Genomic DNA, 13,707 nt, shown 5'->3' on the forward strand with positions numbered 1-13,707 from the left:
AAGTCTTCAATTGATGATTGCTCGGCAATGGCTCTAACTATTTTGTCTGAGAGAATACCTATTGCATAGGGATAGATGATTTGCAAAATCTGACATGGGGAAAGAGAAAACACAAGGGCATGATCCTGAAATTCAACTAGAAATCTTAAAAATGAAATGACTTCACTGGTGGTATTAACTGAAAACTTAGAGATACCCCTGAGCAACATTGCCAATGGATGGGGCAAACTACTGAACCCAGGTGACATAATCGGTAAAGGTTTAAGTGGCAAAGAAGTTAATTCAGAACGTACATTATTCAATGAGTTACGGCGTTCAGACTCGTTGTCTAATGGGGCAGAGATAGTTTGAGCAGCAACGGTTATCCTATTGACTTCTCCCTTAGGAGGCTCTTCCTCTCTCCCAGCATTCATCGTGGCGGGTTGATCAGTTTTGGGAGGAACTTCCCCAGTTAACAATTGAGTGACCTTGCTAGATAATTCAGAAATATTTTCAAGCAGCGCACTAGCTTCCTTCTTCTGAACGTCATTCAACTTTAGAGACAACAGATCGTTAACTCTATTTGAAAAATGAAACAGCCTAGCTTGCACACGCTTAATTTGATTAGGAGAAGGATCATTTTCATAAAAAAAAACTAACTACAGAAGCTAGCCCAGTAGTATTCTCCGTGATCGTGGAAAGAGAGTCGTCAATTTCTTTCTCTCCCAAATTGGGGATGGAAATGGGCAAATCTAGGGACTCTCTAAGCTTGTTTGTGTCTACTGCAACCGTGCCTCCAGATTGTACATTTCTGATAGTTAACTCATAGATCAACTCCTCCTTGCGCAAATAGTTAAGATGGAGAACATCGCGAGGGCCGGGCATGGTGACAGAACAATTTTGAAAACCTCAAAAATTCCAGCAACTGAGAAAATGGTTAGAGTTCGGAACAGAACAATATTTAGCCGTCAAAAGGGGCTAAAATGAGACCCATTTAACCACGCTCTGCTACCACTTGTTACGGAGATTTTCGTGGTAGGTAGAGGTGAAAGAAGGTGCGGGTGTGAATAGGTCTCCAACTACGGAATTAAAGTTAAATGTAAAATTTAACAAGGTTATATTTTCTTTCCAAAATTCAGAAATAACAAGAATGGCAGGTACGGAGTAGCAAGACAACAAGGTACAATTACAGTATTTACAGGATTTGGGCTTCGAGCCCTGAAAACACAATTCTTGAGCAACTAGCCCAACTTTACGATATACAAATTTCAACAACGGGGCAGAAGACCCCAATCAAACCCTGGAGCACTTGCTCCAAATTACACCGTAAAGCCTCCTCGAGGCATACAAGACTCAGTTTCCGGAAAAGAGCCACTCGCTCTCAAATTTAAGCCTCTCCCAGGCCACACCAAACTCCACCTTCAAGCTGTCCTCAACGGACAAAAACACAGGGGTAAAATACCCAATCTACTGAGGCCTATTAAGTGAGAAAAGGTTAATTATATGGCCTCTAAAATACCAACTTGAAAGGAGGCTCTCCGCACTCCTAATACACTTTATTTAAAACCTACTTGGCACTAGGCCGTTAATGCAAGGGCTAATCCCATACTACAGAGGTGACTTCAGAAAAGAACAATTTACATTATATTAACGAAGAATAGGTTGAGAAAAATAAGTTCACCTCAAAACAATATGATTGGGAGCTCGAGAGGGTTAAGCACTCTCTATCCCGATATGCAGTTTAAAAGATGAAATAGATACAAGTTTCTTTACATTTTAAGGAAGGTTACATAATGGAAAAAGCTTCGGACCCGCCCCGAGAGTTAAACTGCTGAGCTAGCAAAGAAAGAAGTTATTAATTGGCCATTACCTTGTTGTTGACCGCTGCCGAAGAAAGAGGCGCTTCCCGCCCCCTGCTATGTACTTTACACACTGAAAGATGGAACAGAAGTGGCGCAGAGACCCTAAAATCAGCAGTTTATATACTCTCGCGGAAGGTTCTAGGCGTTAGGGGAATGAGAACACCCGCCCACAATCACTTTATTGGAGAATAAAGAGAAACCCCTACACAAGATGAAGAAGAAACACATTATTGGTGGAAAATTAATTTCAGAAATTCGGGATTGGCTAGATTTAAAACAAGGGGAAAGAAAGGGGTAATATTGCCAACTTAACCAATGATTGAAAGAAATTTAACAAAGAACAAACTTTTGAAATAAAATTTTCTCCAAAGAACAGTTCTTTTCCTTCGCACTAGGGTGCACTATTGTAGTTCTTCAGTAGTGTCCTCTAGAAGAGAAAGTTCACACTTCTTACTTCAAGCAAAACAAAAACACATCAAAAATGACACAGTTCTAAAACTCCAAAATTTACAGGTAGTGACATCTTCTGAGAAAGTAGAAAATTAATACCGTCAATAAAGTTCAGACTTCCTCCAGCAGAGGAGTTTCAACTGGCGCACCTTTTGAATTAGCGGCGTGGAGGTGTACCGCCGGGTACAATAATAATAATAATAATAATAATAATAATAATAATAATAATAATAATAATAATAATAGTAATAATAATAATAATAATAATTCGAGCTCGATACTTGCATTATTTACCCATGAGTTAAAAATATGTTTTCATGTTATATCAGTCTATTACACTCGCGTTAGGCTCCAGGACATTGTCCTTGAGGCGGTAGAGACCGGGGGAGAAACCAAACCAAAAATCAAAACTAAATAAGACTGACCGACGCACTAGTACTCGGGTACCATTCTACTTGCATTTTTATATGTTACTGTAATATTTGATTAGAAAACAAAACAGGGCACTGCTCTGCAGGATGACTTGTACTTGTTGATACTGAAACAGTGATAGACGCAATAACACTTATATGGTGACACAGTTCATATACAAATAAAACGAGGTCATCATAAGAATGAAGACAGCAAGAGGATGGCAGTTACATTATCAGTGTAGAGCAAACGAGATCAAAATATTGATAGAATGTGCTCTCTATCCGCCGAAATAGGAAATCAGTGTGGTTTTCTACAGTGAGCCACGGGTTAATGTTGCCAACCAGCAGACATCAGAAACAAGAGGAGTCTTCTTATAGACATGTCAAATTACAAGCTAAGATGTATAAAAACTAACTCTGGATATCATTTGATGTGTGAAAGAGGAAAATAATATGATAGAATAGTAGATTATGGTGTGAAGGCAGACATATTGGAAAGCCTGGCGTGCATGACAGCAGAATAATCGAAAACAGACAAGAAAAGTGAGGAATATCTGTGAACACATCTTATTAAAATAAACAATTTACAAACATGTATACATCATCATCATCATAGACCGTTATTCCTTTCAGCGTTCAATCTGCAAGCCTCTGCAAATTTACTAAACGCCGCCACAATCATCTATTTTATAACTAGCATTGTGGCCTCGTTTAATTCTAACCACCGTTGTCCTTGTCTTCCCCTATTTCTCGTACCTTCCATTGCCGAGTCCACTGTTTTCTCCATTCACACCACATGACCCACCATCGACGCCGGTTTCTGCGCACAGTTTCATCAATCGAGTCTTCCTAACTTGGAATTTATTTCCTCATTACGAGTACCCTCCTACAATTGTCCCCACGCCTTTGTACCAGCAAATATTCTCGTTACTTGTATGTCTGTTATTTCTAACTTATTAATAAGATAGCCCGAGTCCACCGAACTTTCACTCATATAAAGCAAAATTGGTCTGGAAACAGACCTGTCGAAAGAGAGTTTCGTCTGGGAGCTGACTTCCTTCTTACAAAATACTATATCGTAACTGCAGACTAATTGCGTTAGCTTTAGCTTTGCTGCACGTTGATTCAATCTCGCTTGCTATATCTCCATCCTGGAAGAATACACATCCTAAATACTCGTAATTATCTACGTGTCCCAGCTTTGTATTCCCAACCGGACATTCAATTCTCTTATGTTTCTTACCTAATGACATTACTTTAGTAATGGAATAGCTAATATTCATATTTTACTCATTACGCCTATTTTAGAGTTCCAAGGTATTAGACTACAGGCTTTCAGCAAAATCTACCAGTAAGATCAAGTTGTCCGCATAGTTCTACTACGCATATTTTCACCCAACTGAATCCACTGTTTTCTCCATTCACACCATATGACCCACCATCGACGCCGGTCACTTTACACCTTTCACTAAACTATGTACACTACACGTACTCTATGAACAATGGAGGGGAACAATTACAGCCTTGTACAACCCCTGCAAGTACTTAGCACCCAGAACTCATTCAACCATTAATTCTGACCGCAGCCTAATTATCAACATAACTTCCTTTGATTGCATTTTAATAATCTGCCCTTAATCCCTTCGACCTCCAAGCTGCGACTGTGATGAAGAATTCCAGATAATGTGACACATCACCTGCAGATGCCCACACAGAGCCTTCAGCGGAGCACTTTACACCTCGCGCACACTAGTTTTCATCCAAATTAATCTCGGCCATGATAACACACTCCCTTCCAAAATACCGGTGAACAACTTGCCTGGTGTACTGATCAATGAAATACCTCGATTGTTGTTGCCATACTTTCTGATCCCTTGCTTATAGATAGGTGCAGTTACTGCTTTCGTCCAATCAGTAAGTACCCTACCAACGTTCATTCTACTGGGCGAGTTGGCCGTGCGGGTAGGGGCGCGCAGCTATGAACTTGCATCCGGGAGATCCGGGATCCCCAGTATTTGCCTGGTTTGAACCGGAAAACCACGGTAAACTATCTTCAAAACTGCCGACAGTGGGGTTCGAACCCACTGTCTTCCGGATGCAAGCTCACAGCTGAGCGCTCTAAACAGCACGGCAAACTCGCCCGGTAATTTCACTTTCTCTCTCCTAGGCCTAGAGATACTTTGTCCATAACAGATCAATTAGTGGTCTGTATCAGCCGAAATTATCGGAATAGCCCCACATTCCTAGTAGATTTCCTGGATACAAAGTAGGTTATGTTAGAGTGTGTTATGGATCTGGTGCTACTACCCTCCAATGTGTAGCGGTGAATAGCCTTATTCTTGAAGAATGTATTCGTAACGGCTAATCCCATACTAGCACAGATGTTCAGTAAACCCTTCCCATTCCTATTAGCTTCAATCAATCAATCAATCAATCACTCACTCAATCAATCAATCAATCAATCAATCAATCAATCAATCAATCAATACTGATCTGCATTTAGGGCAGTCGTCGAGGTGGCAGATTCCATATCTGTTGTTTTCCTAGCCTTTTCTTAAACGATTTCAATGACATTGGAAATTTATTGAACATCTCCCTTAGTAAGTTATTCCTATCCTTAACTCCCCTTCCTATAAACGGATATTTGCCCAAAAATTTGTCCTGTTGAATTCCAACATTATATTCATATTGTGATCCTTCGTACTTTTAAAGACGCCACTAAAACTTATTCGCCTACTAATGTCATACCACGCCATTTCTCCCCTGACAACTCGGAACATACCACTTAGTCGAGCAGCTCGTCTTCTTTCTCCCAGTTCTTCCCAGCCCAAACTTTGCAACATTTTTGTAACGCTACTCTTTTGTCGGAAATCACCCAGAACAAATCGAGCTGCTTTTCGTTGGATTTTTTCCAGTTCTTGAATCAAGTAATCATGGTGAGGGTCCCACACACTGGAACCATACTCTAGTTGGGGTCTTACCAGAGACTTATATGCCCTCTCCTTTACATTCTTACTACAACCCCTAAACACCCTCATAACCATGTGCAGAGATCTGTATCCTTTATTTACAATCCCATTTATGTAATAATAATAATAATGGCGTATGGGCTCCGGAGAGGCCTGGTTCAGGCCTTTTTCTCGTAGACGGCCTATTAGGCGACCTGCATGTCTGTGAAGATGAGCTCCCTACCAAGGATGATTTCTAATGTTGAATACGCCACACACACCCAGCCACCGAGCCATTGGAATTAACCAATTAAGGTTAAAATCCTCGTCCCGGCCGGGAATCGAACCCGGGACCCTCTGAACCGAAGGCCAGTTCGCTGACCATGCAGCCAATGAGTCGGACCCCATTTATGTGATTACCCCAATTAAGAGCTTTCCTTATATTCACACCCAGATACTTACAATGATCCCCAAAATGAACTTTTGCCCCATCAACGCAGTAATTAAAACTGCGAGGACTTTCCTATTTGTAAAACTCACAACCTGACTTTTATCCTCGTTTATCATCATACCATTGCCCCCTGTACATCTCACAGCATTATCGAGGTTATTTTGCAGTTGCTCACAATCTTGTAACTTATTTATTACTCTATTTGTGGGTTACTGTAGTCACGTCCTAGTTCGTGAACCATGGGCAACGGCTGAGTGGCCTAGTAAGTGGTCCTGAGAGTCGGGATACCAGTTGCTATGGAATGGGAGTGGGCATCTCGGGCATATTCTGAGTCATGGCCCTCCTTGTGCTCAGGCGGCTAGGACTATACAATTCACCGGTGGTCCATAACCCGTTAGAGGAGAGATCCTCACTTGGACTATGTGTAAGTAGGGTAGCATCCTGCTTCATGAATATACCGAGCTCAGAACATTTTAAGCAAGCCTCGGATCTATGGGAGTAACGGAGTCCCACTTCCATTTGACAGGCGAGGGACTCCTTGGAAACAACTTGGCGAACGAAATGGAATTCGATGGGGAGCTATCAATATTAATGGGGCTTATGGAAGAAAGAAAGTAGAACTGGCTGAGTCAGCAAAGAGGATGCATCTGGATGTGCTAGGAGTAAGTGATATTCGTGTAAGGGGAGATAACGAGGAAGTGATAGGAGATTATAAGGTGTACTTGACGGGTGTTAGAAAGGGAAGGGCAGAGTCTGGGGTAGGGCTCTTTATCAGGAATACCATTGCACGGAACATAGTTTCTGTTAGGCACGTAAATGAGCGAATGATGTGGGTAGATTTGTCATTTGGAGGAATTAGGACTAGAATTGTGTCCGTGTATTCACCATGTGAGGGTGCGGATGAGGATGAAGTTGACAAGTTTTATGAAGCATTGAGTGACATCGTAGTCAGGGTCAACAGCAAGGATAGAATAGTGCTAATGGTCGATTTCAATGCGAAAGTTGGGAATAGAATTGAAGGATACGAAAGGGTGATTGGTAAATGTGGGGAAGATATGGAAGCTAATGGGAATGGGAAGCGTTTGCTGGACTTCTGTGCTAGTATGAGTTTAGCTGTTACGAATACATTCTTCAAGCATAAGGCTATTCACCGCTACACATGGGAGGCTAGGGGTACCAGATCCATAATAGACTATATCTTAACAGACTTCGAATTCAGGAAATCTGTTAGGAATGTACGAGTTTTCCGCGGATTTTTCGATGATACAGACCACTATCTGATCTGTCGTGAACTAAGTATCTCTAGGCCTAGGGTAGAGGAAGTGAAATCTGTCTGCAAACGAATAAGGGTAGAAAATCTCCAGGACGAGAACATTAGACGGAAGTACATGGACATGATTAGCGAGAAGTTTCGAACAGTAGACAGTAAGCAGGTTCAGGATATAGAAAGTGAATGGGTGGCATACAGGGATGCTGTAGTAGAAACAGCAAGGGAATGCCTAGGAACAACTTTTCTTTTTTTTTGCTATTTGCTTTACGTCGCACCTACACAGATATGTCTTATAGCGACGATGGGATAGGAAAGACCTAGGAAGTGGAAGGAAACGACCGTGGCCTTAATTAAGGTACAGCCCCAGCATTTGCCTGGTGTGAAAATGGGAAACCACGGAAAACCATCTTCAGGGCTGCCGACAGTGGGGCTCGAACCCACTATCTCCCGATTACTGGATACTGGCCGCACTTAAGCGACTGCAGCTATCGAGCTCGGTAGTAACAACTGTGTGTAAAGGTGGGAAAAGGCGAACATCTTGGTGGAATAATGAAGTGAAAGCAGCTTGTAAACGTAAAAAGAAGGCTTATCAGAAATGGCTCCAAACAAGGGCCGAGGCGGACAGGGAGTTTTACGTGGATGAAAGAAACAGAGCGAAACAAATAGTTGTTGACTCCAAAAAGAAGTCCTGGGAGGATTTTGGTAACAACCTGGAAAGGCTAGGTCAAGCAGCAGGGAAACCTTTCTGGACAGTAATAAAGAATCTTAGGAAGGGAGGGAAAAAGGAAATGAACAGTGTTTTGAGTAATTCAGGTGAACTCATAATAGATCCCAGGGAATCACTGGAGAGGTGGAGGGAATATTTTGAACATCTTCTCAATGTAAAAGGAAATCATCCTGGTGGTGTTGTGAACAGCCAAGCTCATGGGGAGGAGGAAAATGATGTTGGTGAAATTATGCTTGAGGAAGTGGAAGGGATGGTAAATAAACTCCATTGTCATAAGGCAGCAGGAATAGATGAAATTAGACCTGAAATGGTGAAGTATAGTGGGAAGGCAGGGATGAAATGGCTTCATAGAGTAGTAAAATTAGCATGGAGTGTTGGTAAGGTACCTTCAGATTGGGCAAAAGCAGTAATTGCACCTATCTATAAGCAAGGGAACAGGAAGGATTGCAACAACTATCGAGGTATCTCATTGATTAGTATACCAGGCAAAGTATTCACTGGCATCTTGGAAGGGAGGGTGCGATCAGTGGTTGAGAGGAAGCTGGATGAAAACCAGTGTGGTTTCAGACCACAGAGAGGCTGTCAGGATCAGATTTTCAGTGTGCGCCAGGTAATTGAAAAATGCTACGAGAGGAATAGGCAGTTGTGTTTAAGTTTTGTAGATCTAGAGAAAGCATATGACAGGGTACCGAGGGAAAAGATGTTCGCCATACTGGGAGACTATGGAATTAAAGGCAGATTATTAAAAGCAATCAAAGGCATTTATGTTGACAATTAGGCTTCAGTGAGAATTGATGGTAGAATGAGTTCTTGGTTCAGGGTACTTACAGGGGTTAGACAAGGCTGTAATCTTTTACCTTTGCTGTTCGTAGTTTACATGGATCATCTGCTGAAAGGTATAAAGTGGCAGTGAGGGATTCAGTTAGGTGGAAATGTAGTAAGCAGTCTGGCCTATGCTGACGATTTGGTCTTAATGGCAGATTGTGCCGAAAGCCTACAGTCTAATATCTTGGAACTAGAAAATAGGTGCAATGAGTATGGTATGAAAATTAGCCTCTCGAAGACTAAATTGATGTCAGTAGGTAAGAAATTCAACGGAATTGAATGTCAGATTGGTAATACAAAGCTAGAACAGGTCGATAATTTCAAGTATTTAGGTTGTATGTTCTCCCAGGATGGTAGTATAGTAAGTGAGATTGAATCAAGGTGTCGTAAAGCTAATTCAGTGAGCTCGCAGCTGCGATCAACAGTATTCTGTAAGAAGGAAGTCAGCTCCCAGACGAAACTATCTTTACATCGGTCTGTTTTCAGACCAACTTTGCTTTACGGGAGCGAAAGCTGGGTGGACTCAGGATACCTTATTCATAAGTTAGAAGTAACAGGCATGAAAGTAGCAAGAATGATTGCTGGTACAAACAGGTGGGAACAATGGCAGGAGGGTACTCGGAATGAGGAGATAAAGGCTAATTTAGGAATGAACTCGATGGATGAAGCTGTACGCATAAACCGGCTTCGGTGGTGGGGTCATGTGAGGCGAATGGAGGAGGATAGGTTACCTAGGAGAATAATGGACTCTGCTATGGAGGGTAAAAGAAGTAGAGGTAGACCAAGACGACGATGGTTAGACTCGGTTTCTAACGATTTAAAGATAAGAGGTATAGAACTAAATGAGGCCACAACACTAGTTACAAATCGAGGATTGTGGCGACGTTTAGTAAATTCACAGAGGCTTGCAGACTGAACGCTGAAAGGCATAACAGTCTATAATGATAATGTATGTATATAGAGAATAACATCATCCGCAAAAAAAAACTTACTTCTGATTCCACTCCTTTACTCATATCATTTATACATATAAGAAAACATAAAGCTCCAATAATACTGCCTGGAGGAATTCCCCTCTTAAGTATTACATGGTGAAATAAAGCTTCGCCTACTCTAATTCTCTGAGATCTATTTTCTAGAAATATAGCAACCCATTCAGTCACTCTTTTGTCTAGTCCAATTGCACTCATCCATATCATTCCCACATTTACTTATCACGATCTCATATCCTTCAGTTCTATTCACAACTCTCGCATTGAAATCGCCCTTTAGTACTGTGCTATCCTTCCTGTTAATTCTGATTATGATGTCACTCAGCGCTTCATAAAACTTTCCAACTTCATCCTCATCTGCACCCTCACATGGTGAACAGACTGAGAGAGTTCTCGTCCAAATTCCTCCAACAACTACTATAAATGTACCCATATCACTCGCTCATTTACGTGCCTTGCAATAACTATGTTGCGTGCAATAGTATTCCTGAGGAACAGCCCTACTCCATACTCTGCCTTCCCTTCTTAACACGTGTTAAGAAGACTTTATAATCTCTTCCTCGTTATCCCCCCTTACCTGAATATCATTAACTCCTAACACATCCAGATGCATCCTCTTTGCTGACTCAGCGAGTTCTGTTTTCTGTATTCCTTAAGCCCCATTAATATTGATAGCTCACCATAAACTTCCATTTTGTTCGCCAAGCTAATTTCGACGAGTCCCTCGCCCGTCTATTGGAAGTGGGACTCCGTTACTCCCATAGGTCTAGCGTTCGCTTAAAACATTCTGAGCGTGTTCGGTGAAAATTCTGCGAAGCAGGATGCTACCCTACTTAAACATATTCCCAAAGAGAATCTCTAACAGCTGGCTACTGAGAGAGAACCCGACCTGGTATGACAAAAGTATCAAAAACGTATGCTAAGATACCAAAAGTATTTGGACAGAAATGGTGACTATGTGGGGAAGTAGTGTATGAGTTGTAGAAAAAGAAAATTCACAGCCTGTTTCCAGTCATTTAACCGGGTTAGGAATGAAATGAATGAAGCCCCCATCTAGCGGCGAGGATAATAAATGTGCCGGCTGCCGATGCCTGTCGCACTCCTCTAGGGCAATGATAGGTGACTGATAGATGAAATGAAATGTTAATGGAGAGTGTTGCTGGAATGAAATATGACAGGGAAAAGTCGGAGTGCCCGGAGAAAAACCTGTCCTGCCTCCGCTTTTTCCAGCACAAATCTCACATGGAGTGACCGGAATTTGAACCACGGTATCCAGTGGTGAGAGGCCAGCGCACTGCCTCCTGAGCCACGGAGGCTTATGAGTTGTAGAATGAAACTAAAATATTTCACAAGTGTAAATAACCTGTTTGTATTTTTTTAATAGGGTAAGTTATTTATCGGATGGCCTTCGTAATACCTTAAGAATAAGATAATGCGACGTGGTTATGCCACCATGTTGACCCACGATGTCTTGGTTATGAACATGGCCATTATCATGGTTTTCGATTTGGACAGTTGTTATTAGTAGGTGTGTACCTGATCTAGTTACTCATTTGTTACGTTTGTTGTATTTTGTTATAAATGTGTACATTTGTTAATTAGTCTGTTCATAGTACACGTGAAATGCGCTCAGTTTAGCTGTATCTTGTGCTTTTTGGATAAATAAATAAATAAATAAATAAATAAATAAATAAATAAATAAATAAATAAATAAATAAATAAATAAATAAATAAATAAATAAATAAAATTCTCTTAATTATTAATTTACTGAACTATATTACATAGTTTTAGCCTTACTATTGTTGATCGTCAGCCCAGTATGGTATTTTTATTTTTGTTAATAACAGTAGGACAATTAATAATAATAATGATAATAATGATAATAAAATTATTTTCCAATTACTGAGGGTTGGAACTACATGTGTACCAATTTGGCCCAGTTTCTGCGGTAGGATGCCCTTCCTGATACCAAAATGATATTGATATATTCACTATTACGTATTTCTGTGGTGCCTGAAGTGTGGTGTTATGTGTAAGTTAAGAGATGCGTATTAAGAAGAACACATACACCCAGTCACCGGAGTCAGAGAAATTATTTAGTGGTGCTCAAAATCCCCGGCCCGGCAGGGATCGAACCCGAGGTCTTATTAAGCTCGTGACACAGAACCACTACGTTGACCATTGGTTTTACGTCACACTAACTACTTTTACTGTTTTGGGAGACTCCGAGGTGCCGGAATTTAGTCCCACAGGAGTTGTCTTAGGTGCCAGTCAACCTAACGACATAAGGCTGACGCATTTGAGGATTGAACCTACCAAGTTATATATTATTATTATTATTATTATTATTATTATTATTATTATTATTATTATTATTATTATTATTATTATTATTTCTGATTCGTAGTCCTAATTATGGACATACGCACACACTAATACATTTCCCAGTATGGCAAAAGAGATGACTGCGATGACATAGTCTCGAAATGAATTATTTTAATATTTGGTTATATTTTTACATATATCTGTTCTTTAGAACCTTTACAATAATCTCCTTCCTTAAGTTCCTTTCTAAAACTGAAGAACCATATCCTTTACAAAGGATGATAATATTCAGGTTATACAGGCTTATTGATGTGTATCTCTGTTTGCATTACAAGCTTACAGCGAGGCAGTGATAAGTGGGTCGGCGACACACTCGATGGGAACAGCCCCTGGACCAGGATCTCCTCTCAGTCTGTCAGCGCTGGCTGCTGACACTCGACCAGCAGGAGGATCAGTCAAGAGGAAGCAACGTCGATACCGGTTCGTTTTACAATAATACTGTTGCATAACCCCTTTGTAGATTGAAATATTCAGTACGTCCTACTATATAGCAGAGGCGCTTAAGCAATCACCTCTGTGGTTAAGCTTGAGGGTGGAAACCCCGGCAGGACTTCTTGGTAAGTAACAGAACGGCTTAAAGTTAAAAATTACATCATTGGGACGTTTCATAACACCATTAGTATTTAATGGGATACTTAAAATTATTATTATTATTATTATTATTATTATTATTATTATTATTATTATTATTATTATTATTGCTGCCTGCCTTTTCCCAATTATATGTGATCCGTACTAATGTGGTTTAAGCCCAGTTTTAGGGCCGGGTACCTATCCTGACGCCAACTCTTGTGGGCTGATATATTCACTACCGTATTTCGGGTTTCTGTGGTTATTGGTAGTATGATGTGTTGTAAGTATATTAAGACGATCACAAACCGACAGTCCCCGAGCTACACCAAATGCGGTTAAAATGCCCAGCCCGGCCAGGAATCGATCCCGGGGTCCTCCCAATCAGAGACCCCTACGCTGACCATTCATTCAAGGAGCATTATTATTATTATTATTATTATTATTATTATTATTATTATTATTATTATTATTATTATTATTATTATTACTATTATTATTATCATTATTATGTCCGACTCGTTGGCTGAACGGTCAGCGTACTGGCCTTCGGTTCATAGGGTCCCGGGTTCGATTCCCGGCCGGGTCGGGGATTTTCACCTTAATTGGTTAATTCCTACGGCATGGGGACTGGGTGTATGTGTTGTCTTCATCATCATTTCATCCTCATCACTACGCGCAGGTCGCCTACGGGAGTCAAATAGAAAGACCTGCACCTGGCGAGCCGAACTCGTCCTGGGATATCCCGGCATTAAAAGCCATTTCATTATTATTATTATTATTATTATTATTATTATTATTATTATTAATAATAACGTAATTGGTTTTACGTCC

At 40.7% G+C, this 13,707-nt stretch overlaps 1 protein-coding gene across 1 annotated transcript in view; it reads left to right on the forward strand.

The window, feature by feature from the left end:
* The window catches only part of LOC136862785 (aristaless-related homeobox protein), a 210,342-nt gene that overhangs the window by 91,781 nt on the left and 104,854 nt on the right, over positions 1 to 13,707 (forward strand). Inside the window, exon 2 of the mRNA XM_068226517.1 lies at positions 12,579 to 12,723. Coding sequence (XP_068082618.1) covers positions 12,579 to 12,723 — 145 coding nt within the window. The remainder of the gene's footprint in view (positions 1 to 12,578; positions 12,724 to 13,707) is intronic.

This window comes from Anabrus simplex, chromosome 2 (genome assembly GCF_040414725.1).
Source record: "Anabrus simplex isolate iqAnaSimp1 chromosome 2, ASM4041472v1, whole genome shotgun sequence".
NCBI lineage: Eukaryota > Metazoa > Arthropoda > Insecta > Orthoptera > Tettigoniidae > Anabrus > Anabrus simplex.